Here is a 13,737-nt window from a genome sequence, read left to right as displayed (position 1 = left end):
TGAGAAGTTGGAAGCACCTGAGATGTGCCCTTTATTTTGCAGCTATCGCTGGGTGAGGTTTGAGGTGTGTCGGCCCGGAGATGGGCAGGTGCCACACGGGCTGCCTGAAGATGATGTTTCCATGAGTTTTGAGGCCCTGAGACAGCGGGTCTTTGAGGAGAGGCCGAGCAATCGGCCCACATCAGGTAATAACACCGTCCAATTCATCCACTTAACAACCATTGGAATGGTGCGGTAACTTGTGAAAAATAGTTTTATCAGGAAATATTTATGGGATATTTGGTAAGTTTTCCCTTTGTATCGGTAACTTTATCCCTTTGCTTTAAGAGAATAAGTTTATGGTGAAGTGATTTTTTTTGCAGAATTGTGTAATTTTTTACCTTTGTTATAAACATTACTTCAACTGTTTACATTGAGTGGCTCGAGGAACCGAAATGGCCAACGGCAGCTCGAACGGTTTGATTGGAGGTTTGTTGTATTGCAGTCCATTGCTGATTGGTAGCTTTTCCGAGCTGTGGTTTTTGATTGGCTCAGACCCTCTTTGTTTTAACCATGGTTCTCTGACCCAGTTACAGCTTGGCGGAGGTGCACCAGACACAAAACTTTTATCATTTTCTGCCCTCTTCTCATAAAGGCAGTGACAGTTCCACAAGTGCGCAAAACCCTCAGGTACTGGGCCCAAGTGCTAAAATTAGACAGTAACTTTAGGTGGGCTATTGAACCATGGAGGGCATCGTGTTGAGCCCGATCCTATGCAGACCCATCGACACGCATCCTCTCCAACATGAGTCGCTCCGTTACAGTCGGCAACAGAACCCTCACTGAGGGTCACCACCATCGCCTGGGGATTGAACTAACCCAGCACACACTGACCCTCCATCGCCTGGGGATTGAACTAACCCAGCACACACTGACCCCCCCCCATCGCCCGGGGATTGAACTAACCCAGCACACACTGACCCCCCATCGTCCGGGGATTGAACTAACCCAGCACACACTGACCCTCCATCGCCTGGGGATTGAACTAACCCAGCACACACTGACCCCCCCCATCGCCCGGGGATTGAACTAACCCAGCACACACTGACCCCCCCATCGTCCGGGGATTGAACTAACCCAGCACACACTGACCCTCCATCGCCCGGGGATTGAACTAACCCAGCACACACTGACCCTCCATCGGGGATTGAACTAACCCAGCACACACTGACCCTCCATCGCCCGGGGATTGAACTAACCCAGCAGACACTGACCCTCCATTGGGGGATTGAACTAACCCAGCACACACTGACCCCCCCATCGCCCGGGGATTGAACTAACCCAGCACACACTGACCCTCCATCGCCGGGGGATTGAACTAACCCAGCACACACTGACCCCCCATCGCCCGGGGATTGAACTAAGCCAGCACACACTGACCCCCCATCGCCGGGGGATTGAACTAACCCAGCACACACTGACCCTCCATCGCCCGGGGATTGAACTGACCCAGCACACACTGACCCTCCATCGCCCGGGGATTGAACTAACCCAGCACACACTGACCCTCCATCGCCCGGGGATTGAACTAACCCAGCACACACTGACCCTCCATCGCCCGGGGACTGAACGAACCCAGCACACACTAACCCCCCATCGCCCGGGGATTGAACTAACCCAGCACACACTGAACCTCCATCGCCCGGGGATTGAACTAACCCAGCACACACTGACCCTCCATTGCCCGGGGATTGAACTAACCTAGCACACACTGACCCTCCATCGCCCGGGGATTGAACTAACCCAGCACACACTGACCCTCCATCGCCCGGGGATTGAACTAACCCAGCACACATTGACCCTCCGTCGCCCGGGGATTGAACTAACCCAGCACACACTGACCCCCCCATCGCCCGGAGATTGAACTAACCCAGCACACACTGACCCCCCATCGCCCGGGGATTGAACTAACCCAGCACACACTGACCCTCCATCGCCCAGGGATTGAACTAACCCAGCACACACTGACCCCCCCATCGCCGGGGGATTGAACTAACCCAGCACACACTGACCCCCCCATCGCCCGGGGATTGAACTAACCCAGCACACACTGACCCCCCCCATCGCCCGGAGATTGAACTAACCCAGCACACACTGACCCCCCATCGCCCGGGGATTGAACTAACCCAGCACACACTGACCCTCCATCGCCCAGGGATTGAACTAACCCAGCACACACTGACCCTCCATCGCCCGGGGATTGAACTAACCCAGCACACACTGACCCTCCATCGCCCGGGGATTGAACTAACCCAGCACACACTGACCCCCCATCGCCCGGGGATTGAACTAACCCAGCACACACTGACCCTCCATCGCCCGGGGATTGAACTAACCCAGCACACACTGACCCTCCATCGCCCGGGGATTGAACTAACCCAGCACACACTGACCCCCCATCGCCCGGTGATTGAACTAACCCAGCACACACTGACCCCCCATCGCCCGGTGATTGAACTAACCCAACACACACTGACCCTCCATCGCCCGGGGATTGAACTAACCCAGCACACACTGACCCTCCATCGTCCGGGGATTGAACTAACCCAGCACACACTGACCCTCCATCGAGGGGAATGAACTAACCCAGCACACACTGACCCTCCATCGAGGGGAATGAACTAACCCAGCACACACTGACCCTCCATCGCCCGGGCATTGAACTAACCCAGCACACATTGACCCCCCCATCGCCCGGGGATTGAACTAACCCAGCACACACTGACCCCCCCATCGCCCGGGGATTGAACTAACCCAGCACACACTGACCCCCCATCGCCCGGGGATTGAACTAACCCAGCACACACTGACCCCCCATCGCCCGGGGATTGAACTAACCCAGCACACACTGACCCTCCATTGCCCGGGGATTGAACTAACCCAGCACACACTGACCCTCCATCGGGGGATTGAACTAACCCAGCACACCCTGACCCTCCATCAGGGGGTTTTAACTAACCCAGCACACACTGACCCTCCATCGCCCGGGGATTGAACTAACCCAGCACACACTGACCCTCCATCGCCTGGGGATTGAACTAACCCAGCACACACTGACCCTCCATCGCCCGGGGATTGAACTAACCCAGCACACACTGAACCTCCATCGGGGGGATTGAACTAACCCAGCACACACTGACCCCCATCGCCTGGGGATTGAACTAACCCAGCACACACTGACCCTCCATCGCTCGGGGATTGAACTAACCCAGCACACACTGAACCTCCATTGGGGGGATTGAACTAACCCAGCACACACTGACCCTCCATCGCCCGGGGATTGAACTAACCCAGCACACACTGACCCTCCATCGCCCGGGGATTGAACTAACCCAGCACACACTGACCCCCCCTCCATCACCCGGGGATTGAACTAACCCAGCACACACTGATCCCCCATCGCCCAGGGATTGAACTAACCCAGCACACACTGACCCCCCCATCGCCCGGGGATTGAACTAACCCAGCACACCCTGACCCTCCATTGCCTGGGGATTGAACTAACCCAGCACACCCTGACCCTCCATTGCCTGGGGATTGAACTAACCCAGCACACACTGACCCTCCATCGCCCGGGGATTGAACTAACCCAGCACACACTGAACCCCCCATCACCCGGGGATTGAACTAACCCAGCACACACTGACCCTCCATTGGGGGATTTAACTAACCCAGCAGACACTGACCCTCCATCGGGGGATTGAACTAACCCAGCACACACTGACCCGCCATCGCCCGGGGATTGAACTAACCCAGCACACACTGACCCCCCCATCGCCCGGGGATTGAACTAACCCAGCACACACTGACCCCCCATCGCCCGGGGATTGAACTAACCCAGCACACACTGACCCTCCATCGCCTGGGGATTGAACTAACCCAGCACACACTGACCCTCCATCGCCCGGGGATTGAACTAACCCAGCACACACTGACCCTCCATTGGGGGATTGAACTAACCCAGCACACACTGACCCTCCATCGGGGGATTGAACTAACCCAGCACACACTGACCCGCCATCGCCCGGGGATTGAACTAACCCAGCACACACTGACCCCCCATCGCCCGGGGATTGAACTAACCCAGCCGCACTACTCAGAGCTACTTACCCACTGGCTTTGGGAGAGCTGGGTGCTCCGTTTTAACAGGCGTTGTCTCGATGTTTGCGGGACCTGTGTACTATACCCATACAGAATTTCTCAAACTGACAGCGATCTTACCCACCAGAGCATTTGGCTTCAGATCAGAAGCGTGGAATCCCGATTGAGTCCGGCTCCATACCTACTCTGCCTTCAGGTATCCAGCAAACAGGAAGCCTCGCTGCTGTTAGGCTGCACACCACAGGTTAGTGAAAACTTCTTGCTGCTTTTTTATTTAGTGAGCATGCACCTCAATGTGTGTTAATATTCCAGGGGTTCAGACACAATACTGTGGAATCTTCCTGATTCAGTTATGTATTTACACAGTCTGTGCGCTCAACAGCTGTGAGTGTGTGGAGCAGGAGATTGCATCTTCCTACCTTCCCCACCCCAGCCTCGGAGAGAAAAATACTTTACGTCTGAACTGCTAATTCTGTGCTTGGCCTGTGTGAGTTTCTTACTGGATTTTCTTTAAAGTGTGAAGGTATCTGGTTTCCAAATTCCTGTAGCTCCTGTCTCTGATGCCTTTCAGTTTGGATTAGCTCTGAATGAACTCATCGAATCATCAAATCTCAGAGCACCGAAGGAGGCCATTCAGCCCATCGTGCCTGTGCTGGCTCTCTGAAAGAGCCGTCCAGTTAGTCCCACTCCCACCCGCTCTTTCCTCGTAGTCCTGCAAATGTTCCCCTTTAACTATTTCTCCAATTCCCTTTTTGAAAGTTACTGTTGAATCTGCTTCCACCGCCCTTTCATGCAGCACCTTCCAGATCCTAACAACTCGCTGCGTAAAAGAAATTCTCCTCGTCTCCCGTCTTGTCCTTTAGCCAATTATTTTAAATCTGTGTCCTCTGGTTATCGACCCTCCTGCCACTGGAAACAGTTTCTCTTTTACTCTACCAAAACCGTTCAAATCTCCCCCGAACCTTCTCTGCTCCAAGGAGAACAACCCCAACTTCTCCAGTCTCCCCACATTACTGAAGTCCCTCATCCCTGGTACCATAGAAAAATAGGAGCAGGAGTAGGCCATTCGGCCCTTCGAGCCTGCTCCGCCATTCAATATGATCATGGCTGATCCTCTATCTCAATACCATATTCCCGCTCTCTCCCCATACCCCTTGATACCTTTTGTGTCTAGAAATCTATCTATCTCCTTCTTAAATATATTCAGTGACTTGGCCTCCACAGCCTTCTGTGGTAGAGAATTCCACAGGTTCATCACCCTCTGAGTGAAGAAATTTCTCCTCATCTCAGTCCTGAATGTCCTACCCCGTATCCTGAGACTGTGACCCCTCGTTCTAGACACCCCAGCCAGGGGAAACATCCTCCCTGCATCCAGTCTGTCTAGCCCTGTCAGAATTTTATACGTTTCAATGAGATCCCCTCATTCTTCTAAACTCTAGTGAATACAGGCCTAGTCGACAATCTCTCCTCATACGACAGTCCTGCCATCCCAGGGATCAGTCTGGTGAACCTTCGCTGCACTCCCTCTATGGCAAGTATATCCTTTCTTAGGTAAGGAGACCAAAACTGCACACAGTACTCCAGGTGTGGTCTCACCAAGGCCCTGTATAACTGTAGTAAGACATCCTTGCTCCTGTACTCAAATCCTCTTGCAATGAAGGCCAACATACCATTTGCCTTCCTAACTGTTTGCTGCACCTGCATGTTTGCTTTCAGTGACTGATGTACAAGGACACCCAGGTCCCTTTGTACATCAACATTTCCCAATCTATCACCATTTAAATAATACTCTGCCTTTCTGTTTTTCCTACCGAAGTGGATAACTTCACATTTATCCACGTTCTACTGCAACTGCCATGTATTTGCCCACTCACTCAACTTGTCTAAATCGCCTTGAAGCCTCTTTGCATCCTCCTCACAACTAACAACCACACCTAGTTTCGTGTCGTCAGCAAACTTGGAAATATTACATTTGGTTCCCTCATCCAAATCAGCTGGGGCCCAAGCACTGATCCCTGCGGTACCCCACTAGTCACTGCCTGCCACCCCGAAAAAACCCCATTTATTCCTACTCTCTGTTTCCTGTCTGTTAACCAATTTTCAATCCATGCCAGTATATTACAGGAAACTTTCGATTAACCGGCCCCTAAATAACCGGAAATGTCGGTTAACCGGCAAAATTCAGGAGTAGGTTCAGGTAACTTTTATTACTTTTTTTACTCCATTTGTTGCTGTGCAAGGGTGTAGCTGCAGCTGTTACTAAGCTACAGAGACGCTTGCAACTTGTGCCCATTGTTCTGAAGCGCAACAGGGTTTGTTGCTTTATACGGAGCTCTCAGCTCCGTATCTTTTACTATAGCGTTCGGTTATCCGGAATTTTCGATGAACCGGCACCACGTCGGTCCCGTCCGTGCCAGATAACAGGAAGTTTCCTGTACCCCCAATCCCATGTGCTTTAATTTTGCACACTAACCTCTTATGTGGGACTTTATCAGAGACCTTCTGAAAATCCAAATACACCACATCCACTGGTTCTCCCTTATCTATTCTACCAGTTACATCCTCCAAAAACTCCAGTAGGTTTTTCAAACACGATTTCTCTTTCATAAATCCATGTTGACTGTCTAACCCTGTTGATATTTTCTAAGTGTCCTGTTATCACATCCTTTATAATAGACTCTAGCATTTTCCCTACCACTGATGTTAGGCTAATGGTGTTAGTTCCCTGTTTTCTCTCTCCCTCTTAATAGTGGGGTTATATTTGCCACCCTCCAATCTGCAGGAACTGTTCCATAATCTATAGAATTTTGGAAGATGCCAACCAATGCATCCACTATTTCCATGGTTACCTCTTTTAGTACTCTGGGATGCAGATTATCAGGACCTGGGGATTTATCAACTTTCAGTCCCATTAATTTCTCCAGCACTACTTTTTTACTAATACTAATTTCCTTTAATTCCTCCTCCTCACTAGACCCTTGTTTCCCTAGCATTTCTGGGAAGTTATTTGTGTCCTCTTCCGTAAAGACAGAACCAAAGTATTTGTTTAATTGCTCTGCCATTTCCTTGTTCCCCATTATAAATTCTCCTGCTTCTGACTGTAAGGGACCTACATTTGTTTTCACTACTCTTTTTTTCTTTTTACATACTTGTAGAAGCTTTTACAGTCTGCTTTTATGTTCCTTGCAAGTTTACTCTCATACTCTATTTTTCCCCTCTTAATCAATCTCTTGGTCCTTTTTTGCTGAATTCTAAACTGCTCCCAATCCTCAGGCTTGCTACTTTTTCTGACAACTTTATATGACTCTTTGGATCTAATACTATCCTTAATTTCCTTTGTTAGCCATGGTTGGGCCGCTTTTCCTTTTGTGTTTTTGCGCCAGAAAGAAATGTATAACTGTTGCAATTCATGCATTCGTTCCTTAAATTCGTTAGCCATTGCCTATCCACCGTCATGGCTTTTAATGAAGCTCCCCAATCTATCATAGCCAACTCACTCCTCATACCATTGTAGTTTCCTTTGTTTAGATTTAGGACCCTAGTTTCAGATTGGACTTCTTCACTTTCCATCTTAATGAAGAATTCTATCATGTTATGGTCACTCTTCCCTAAAGGACCCCGCACAAGATTATTAATTAACCCCTTCTCATTGCACGATACCCAATCTAGGATAGCCTGTCCCCTAGTTGGCTCCTCAACGTACTGGTCTAAAAAACCATCTCGTGCACACTCCAGGAATTCATCCTCCACAGTGTTATTGCTAATTTGGTTTGGCCAGTCTATATGTAGATTAAAGTCACCCATGATTACTATAGTACCCTTGTTACATGTATCTCTAATTTCCTGTTTGATGCCATCCCCTACATTACCACTACTGTTTGGAGGCCTATAGACAAATCCCACCAATGTTTTCTGCCCCTTGGTGCTTCTTAGCTCCACCCAGACTGATTCTACATCTTGATTTTCTGAGCCAATATCCTTTCTCACTATTGCTCTGATTTCATCCTTTACTAACATCAGCACCCCACCTCCTTTTCCTTTTTGCCTGTCCTTCCTAAATATCGAATATCCTTGGATATTCAGCTCTCAGCCTTGGTCACACTGCAGCGATGTCTCCGTAATCGCAATTATATCGTATCCGTTTACATCTATTTGCGCTGCTAATTCGTCTACCTTATTACGAATGCTTTGTGCATTCAGATACAGTGCCTTTAGATTTGTCTTTTTAACATTTTTAGACATCTTAACATTTTTTTGTACTATGGCGCTATTTGTCTTATTACCATTTTTTCTTACCCGGACCCTATTTGTTCGTGCACTCCTTTGTTTGTACGCTCTGTTCCCTCCTGACACAATCTGGTTATCCTTACCCCAATCACGTTCCTGCACTGCTTCCTTGTCTTTAATCTTCAGCATTCTAGATTTCTCTCCACCGGGACCCTCCTCTCCTCCGCCCCCCACCACCCCCTTATTTAGTTTAAAGCCCTATCTACCTCCCTAGTTATTCAATTCGCTAGAACTCTGGTCCCCGCATGGTTCAGGTGTAGTCTGTACCAACGGAACAGCTCTCTTTCCCCAGTACTGGTGCCAGTGCCCCACGAATCAAAACCAACTTCTCCCACACCAATCTCTGAGCCACGCATTCATCTCCCTGATCCTATTGACCCTATGCCAGTTTGCTCGTGGCTCCGGTAATCACCCAGAGATTATGACCTTTGTGGGTCTACTTTTTAATTTAGTCCTTAGCTGCTCAAACTCTCTCAGCAGAACCTCTTTCTTTGTCCTACCTATGTCGTTGGTACCTACGTGGACCATGACAATTGGATCCTCCCTCTCCCACTCCAAGTTCTTCTCCAGCCTGGAGGAGATGTCTTTTACCCTGGCACTGGGTAGGCAACATAGCCTTTGGGACTCACGTTCCTGGCTGCAGAGAATAGTTTTATCCCCCTAACTATACTGTCGCCTACTACAACCACCTTCCTTTTTACTCCCCCCCCACTTGAAGGGCTTCCTGTACCACGGTGTCATGGTCAGTTTGCTCGTCCTTCCCGCAGTCCCTGCACTTGTCCACAAGGGTTGCAAGAACCCCGAATCTATTGGACAAGTGCCCATTCTAGTAAATCTCGTCCACACCCTCTCCAAGGCCTTGACATCCTTCCTAAAGTGTGGTGCCCAGAATTGGACCCAATACTCCAGCTGAGGCCTAACCAGTGATTTATAACGGTTTAATATAACTCCCTTGTTTTGTGCCCTATACCGCTATTTATAAAACCACGGGTCCCGTGTGCTTTTTTAACAACCTCCTCAACGTGTCCTGCCATCTTCAAAAACTTCATACAATCATAGAAATTTATGGCACAGAAGGAGGCCACTCGGCCCATCATGTCTGTGCCGGCCGACAAAGAGCTCTCCAACCTAATCCCAGTTCCCAGCTCTTGGTCCGTAGCCCTGTAGGTTACGGCACTTCAGGTGCATATCCAAGTACTTTTTAAATGCAATGAGGGTCTCTGCCTCGACCACCCTTTCAGGCAGTGAGTTCCAGAACCCCCCCCACCACCCTCTGGGTGAAAAAGCTCTCAACTCCCCTCTCATCCTTCTACCAAATACTTTAAATCTATGCCCCCTGGCTATTGACCTCTTTGCTAGGGGAAATAGGTCCTTCCTCTATCTAGGCCCCTCAGTCTTGTGTACATACACCCCCAAGTCTCTCTCTTCCTGCACCCCTTTAAAATTGTACCATTATATTGTGTCTCCTCATTCTTCCTGTCAAAATGTATCACTTCACACTTCCCTGCGTTAAATTTCATCTGCCATGTGTCTGCCCATTTCACCAGTCTTTCTCTGTCCTCCTCAAGCTTGTTGCTATCCTCCTCACTGTTTACTCTGCAACTCCTTCTTTAAAAAAAAGATTTCAGAAACTCCATCGCTAAGATTTCAAACTGTGAAACCCATTTCTCGTACTCCATTCTCTCGCAGATTGGTCCTCCTGGGGAGACTCCCCCAGCGCATGAGAAGGTCGGCAAACAAAGCTAGATTTCAAAACTGCCTTTGTGATCTTCATTCTTCAATCCTGTATTTCACGCTTCCATCCCCTCTGGCTCTGTTTTGGGTTCTGTGCCTCTGCTTCACCCAATTATCCCTGTAACCCCTGAGAAAGGGCAAGGACTTGGGCAGTTTTATGCCGGGGGCTCAAATTCAAGAAATTAAGTTATTTTAATGTGTATTAGAACACATGGAAAGCATATACACAGAACCCAAAACACACTGATTGGCTCAAACTTCTCCACCAAAACCACCCTCGGGCAGAAATAAAATCACCAACCATCAGGAAGCCGCCCCATAGTGACCGCACTGCTCCATAGTGACCGCGCCACCCCCGGGTGACCGCGCCGCCCCCGGGTGACCTCATAATGTGGAACTGTTCTCTGGCCTCACTTTGTTTCAGCTTGTGACTGTGCTGCAGCAGTTTGGGGCCACCAGAGATCAAAAGCACTGTCCCCAGCTGTAGCCTATAGAAGAAGTGAAGATTTGCATCTTTTTCCAGTTTCTCTCCCATCTCCCCTTATTCCCTCTCCGAGCTCATCGTGTTCATGGGATCCGCCCTCTGCTGCCTCGACCATATTCCCACTAAACTGCTGACCTCCATTTCCTTTCCAAAGTCCTTGAACTGGTGTCCTCCAAGGAGCTATCCTTGGCGCCCTCCTATTTCTTCTCTACATGCTGCCCCTGGGTGAAATCATTTGAACACTCAACATCAGGTTCCACATGTACACTGACCCCAGCTCTACCTCACAACCTCTCGGCCCCTCTACTGCCTCTGTGTTGCCAGACTGCTTGACCGAGATCCAAAATTTCCTCCAATTAAGTATTGGGAAGACCGAAGCCATTGTCTTTGGTCCCTGCCACAAACTCCGTTCCCTGGCCATTGACTCCGTCCCGCTCTCTGGCCACTGTATGAGGCTGAACCAGACCGTTCGCAGCCTTGGCATCCTATTTGACCCCGAGCTGAGCTTCCGACCCCATGTCCTCTCCATCACCAAGACTGTCTACTTCCACCTCCGTAACATCGCCTGTCTCCGCCCCTGCCTCAGCTCATCGGCTGCTGAAACCCTCATCCATGCCTTAGTTACCTCTATACTCAACTATTCCAACGCACTCCCGGCTGGCCTCCCATCTTCTACCCTCCATAAACTTGAGATCATCCAGACCTCTGCTGCCCGTATCCTAACTCACACCAAGCCTCGTTCACCCATCTCCCCTGTGCTCGCTGATCTACACTGGCTCCCAGTGAAGCATCGCCTCGATTTTAAAATGTTCATACTCATGTTCAAATCCCTCCATGGCATCGCCCCTCCCTATCTCTGTAATCTCCTCTAGCCCTACAACCCTCCGAGATCCCTGCGCTCCTCCAAATCTGGCCTCTTGCGCAGCACTGATTTTCATCGCTCCACCATTGGCGGCCGGGCCTTCAGCTGCCGAGGCCCTAAGCTCTGGAATTCCCTCCCTAAACCTCTGCCTCCCTGCTTCTTAATACAAATAGCGAAATCTAAGCGAGGCAAAATGTAAAATAAAGTAAATGCGAAAGAAAGTTTATAAAAGCAAAATAAGAAAAGAACTAAACATTGTGGACAAATGTGAATAAAAAGAGAATCCTCTTGTAGCAGAATTTACTCCTGACTTGTTCTGATTCCTCCTACTTTTTGTTGTAACTTCTGAAAAGCCATCACCTTTAAGTACCATTAGCTGAACCTTCAGGCAATGTGACCAATGACTCACTCTACATCAAATCTGGACTTTCACATCTCTTCACATCTCCCTCCAAGGTTCTCTTCCTTTTGCCGTCTGGACAAACCTTGTTTGATAGATGACGAGGCCTGACTGGAGTTCCTTGTTTACTCTTTCAGTAGAAGTAAGAAGATGTTCAATTTTGTAACAACAGCTGTTTTTAATCTTCTGTTGTGAAGGGTTCTTACCTGCTTCTTAACAGCTGACCTGTTTTATAATGGCAGTCTGTGTGCTCTCCTCTCCGTGTTCTTTGCTTGCTCGGTTATGGTTACGGTTTGTGTTATTGTTGTTCATATTTCCTTTCATTTGCCCCATCAGGCAGCACGAGTCTTCACTTTGCACCAAGACTGCAGTCTTCACCCTCACGTACTCCAAGTAGCCTTCACTCCTTGCTCTCTTCAAGCACGTCATCAGGGGCTTTGGTGCGAGGTACTTGTAAACCACTTAAAATTCACAATTTCTTTTAACTTTGGGAGAGGAAGTAGGTGGGTGTGGCATTGGAGAGGGCGGCTGTAAGAGGCGGTGAACTGGTTCATTAGGCAGGTGTGGTAGGCAGGGTGGGTAGGTGATGGAGCGGAGGGGCGGGTGATGGGGCAGGTTGCACTGATCGGGTGAGGTAGGTGATGAAGTGGATCAGTATAGTTGTTGAAAGAAAGGAATGTTAAACAGTACGGGAGCAGGCGAGTGGGGTTAGACTAGGTGGGATATTGAGGGGTATGGGGAGTGAGGGGGAGAGTGGGATTAGACTGGGTGGGATATTAAGGGGTATGGAGAGTGGGATTAGACTGGGTGGGATATTAAAGGGTGCGGAGAGTGGGATTAGACTGGGTGGGATACTAAAGGGTTTGGGGAGTGAGGGGGAGAGTGGGGTTAGACTGGGTGTGATATTAAAGGGTACGGGGAGTGAGGGGGAGAGTGGGATTAGACTGGATGTGATATTAAAGGGTACGGGGAGTGAGGGGGAGAGTGGGATTAGACTGGGTGTGATATTAAAGGGTACGGGGAGTGAGGGGGAGAGTGGGATTAGACTGGGTGGGATATTAAAGGGTATGGGGAGTGAGCAGGAGAGTGGGATTAGACTGGGTGTGATATTAAAGGGTATGGGGAGTGAGGGGGAGAGTGGGATTAGACTGGGTGGGATATGAAAGGTATGGGGAGTGAGCAGGAGGGTGGGGTTAGACAAGGGGCTCATGGAGAAAAGCACTGGCAGACTAGCTTGTTTGCCTGAATGACCTTTTTCTGTGATTCCTCCCTTGACATTCCTGAAATCTCATTGCAGCTTCACTGGAGTTAAATAGAAACCTCGCTTCCCAGCAACCTGTGTTACCACAGATACCATCCCCACAGCAACGGATTACCTCACCGCAACAGCACGTGTCATCACCTGCCTCATTCAGTTCCCCCAAACTGCCTGAATGAGACACTGTGGGCTGGGTGGTGAGAGCCCACAGGGTGGAGGGAGGCAGCTGGTGCTCTGTGAATGTGGAGCTGCCTCCCGTGACATCGACGTTCCGCACACGGACAGATTTAAATTGGTGATAAAATTTTACAGATTATCAAACCCTCAGTGCTTTTTGTTTTATTTATTCTCTGATGCGCAGTTTCTAATTTGTTCATGGCAGTCTCTCAGCTCAGTGTCTCTCAGCGCTGGAGGACCTGCATCGACCTCCCACCTTACCGTGTGTGGGATTCTGGATAGCAGCGGTTCCAATCCTTCCAGGAGATTGGGTTCAGTGTTGGGGGCGTGCGGGGCGGGGGTCTGGGGAACCATGCTTCCCCCTAACTTCTACTCCCCGCCCCCGCGAGGAACCG

At 49.7% G+C, this 13,737-nt stretch overlaps 1 protein-coding gene across 2 annotated transcripts in view; it reads left to right on the top strand.

Moving 5' to 3' along the window:
- Window positions 1–13,486, top strand: part of tbrg1 (transforming growth factor beta regulator 1) — a 76,200-nt gene extending 62,714 nt beyond the window's left edge. For both annotated transcript variants that reach the window (XM_085970132.1, XM_085970134.1), the window contains exons 14-17: window positions 43–185; window positions 4,268–4,384; window positions 12,244–12,354; window positions 13,205–13,486. In XM_085970132.1, coding sequence (XP_085826258.1) covers window positions 43–185; window positions 4,268–4,384; window positions 12,244–12,354; window positions 13,205–13,344 — 511 coding nt within the window. In that variant the 3' untranslated portion in view covers window positions 13,345–13,486. The remainder of the gene's footprint in view (window positions 1–42; window positions 186–4,267; window positions 4,385–12,243; window positions 12,355–13,204) is intronic.
- Window positions 13,487–13,737: the final 251 nt, after the last annotated feature.

Source organism: Somniosus microcephalus, chromosome 29 (genome assembly GCF_052327205.1).
Source record: "Somniosus microcephalus isolate GS21.2 chromosome 29, FLI_Smic_1.0, whole genome shotgun sequence".
Classification (NCBI taxonomy): Eukaryota; Metazoa; Chordata; class Chondrichthyes; order Squaliformes; family Somniosidae; genus Somniosus; species Somniosus microcephalus.
The sequence above is the reverse complement of the archived record's forward strand: the minus strand, read 5'-3'. Positions and strand labels throughout refer to the sequence as shown.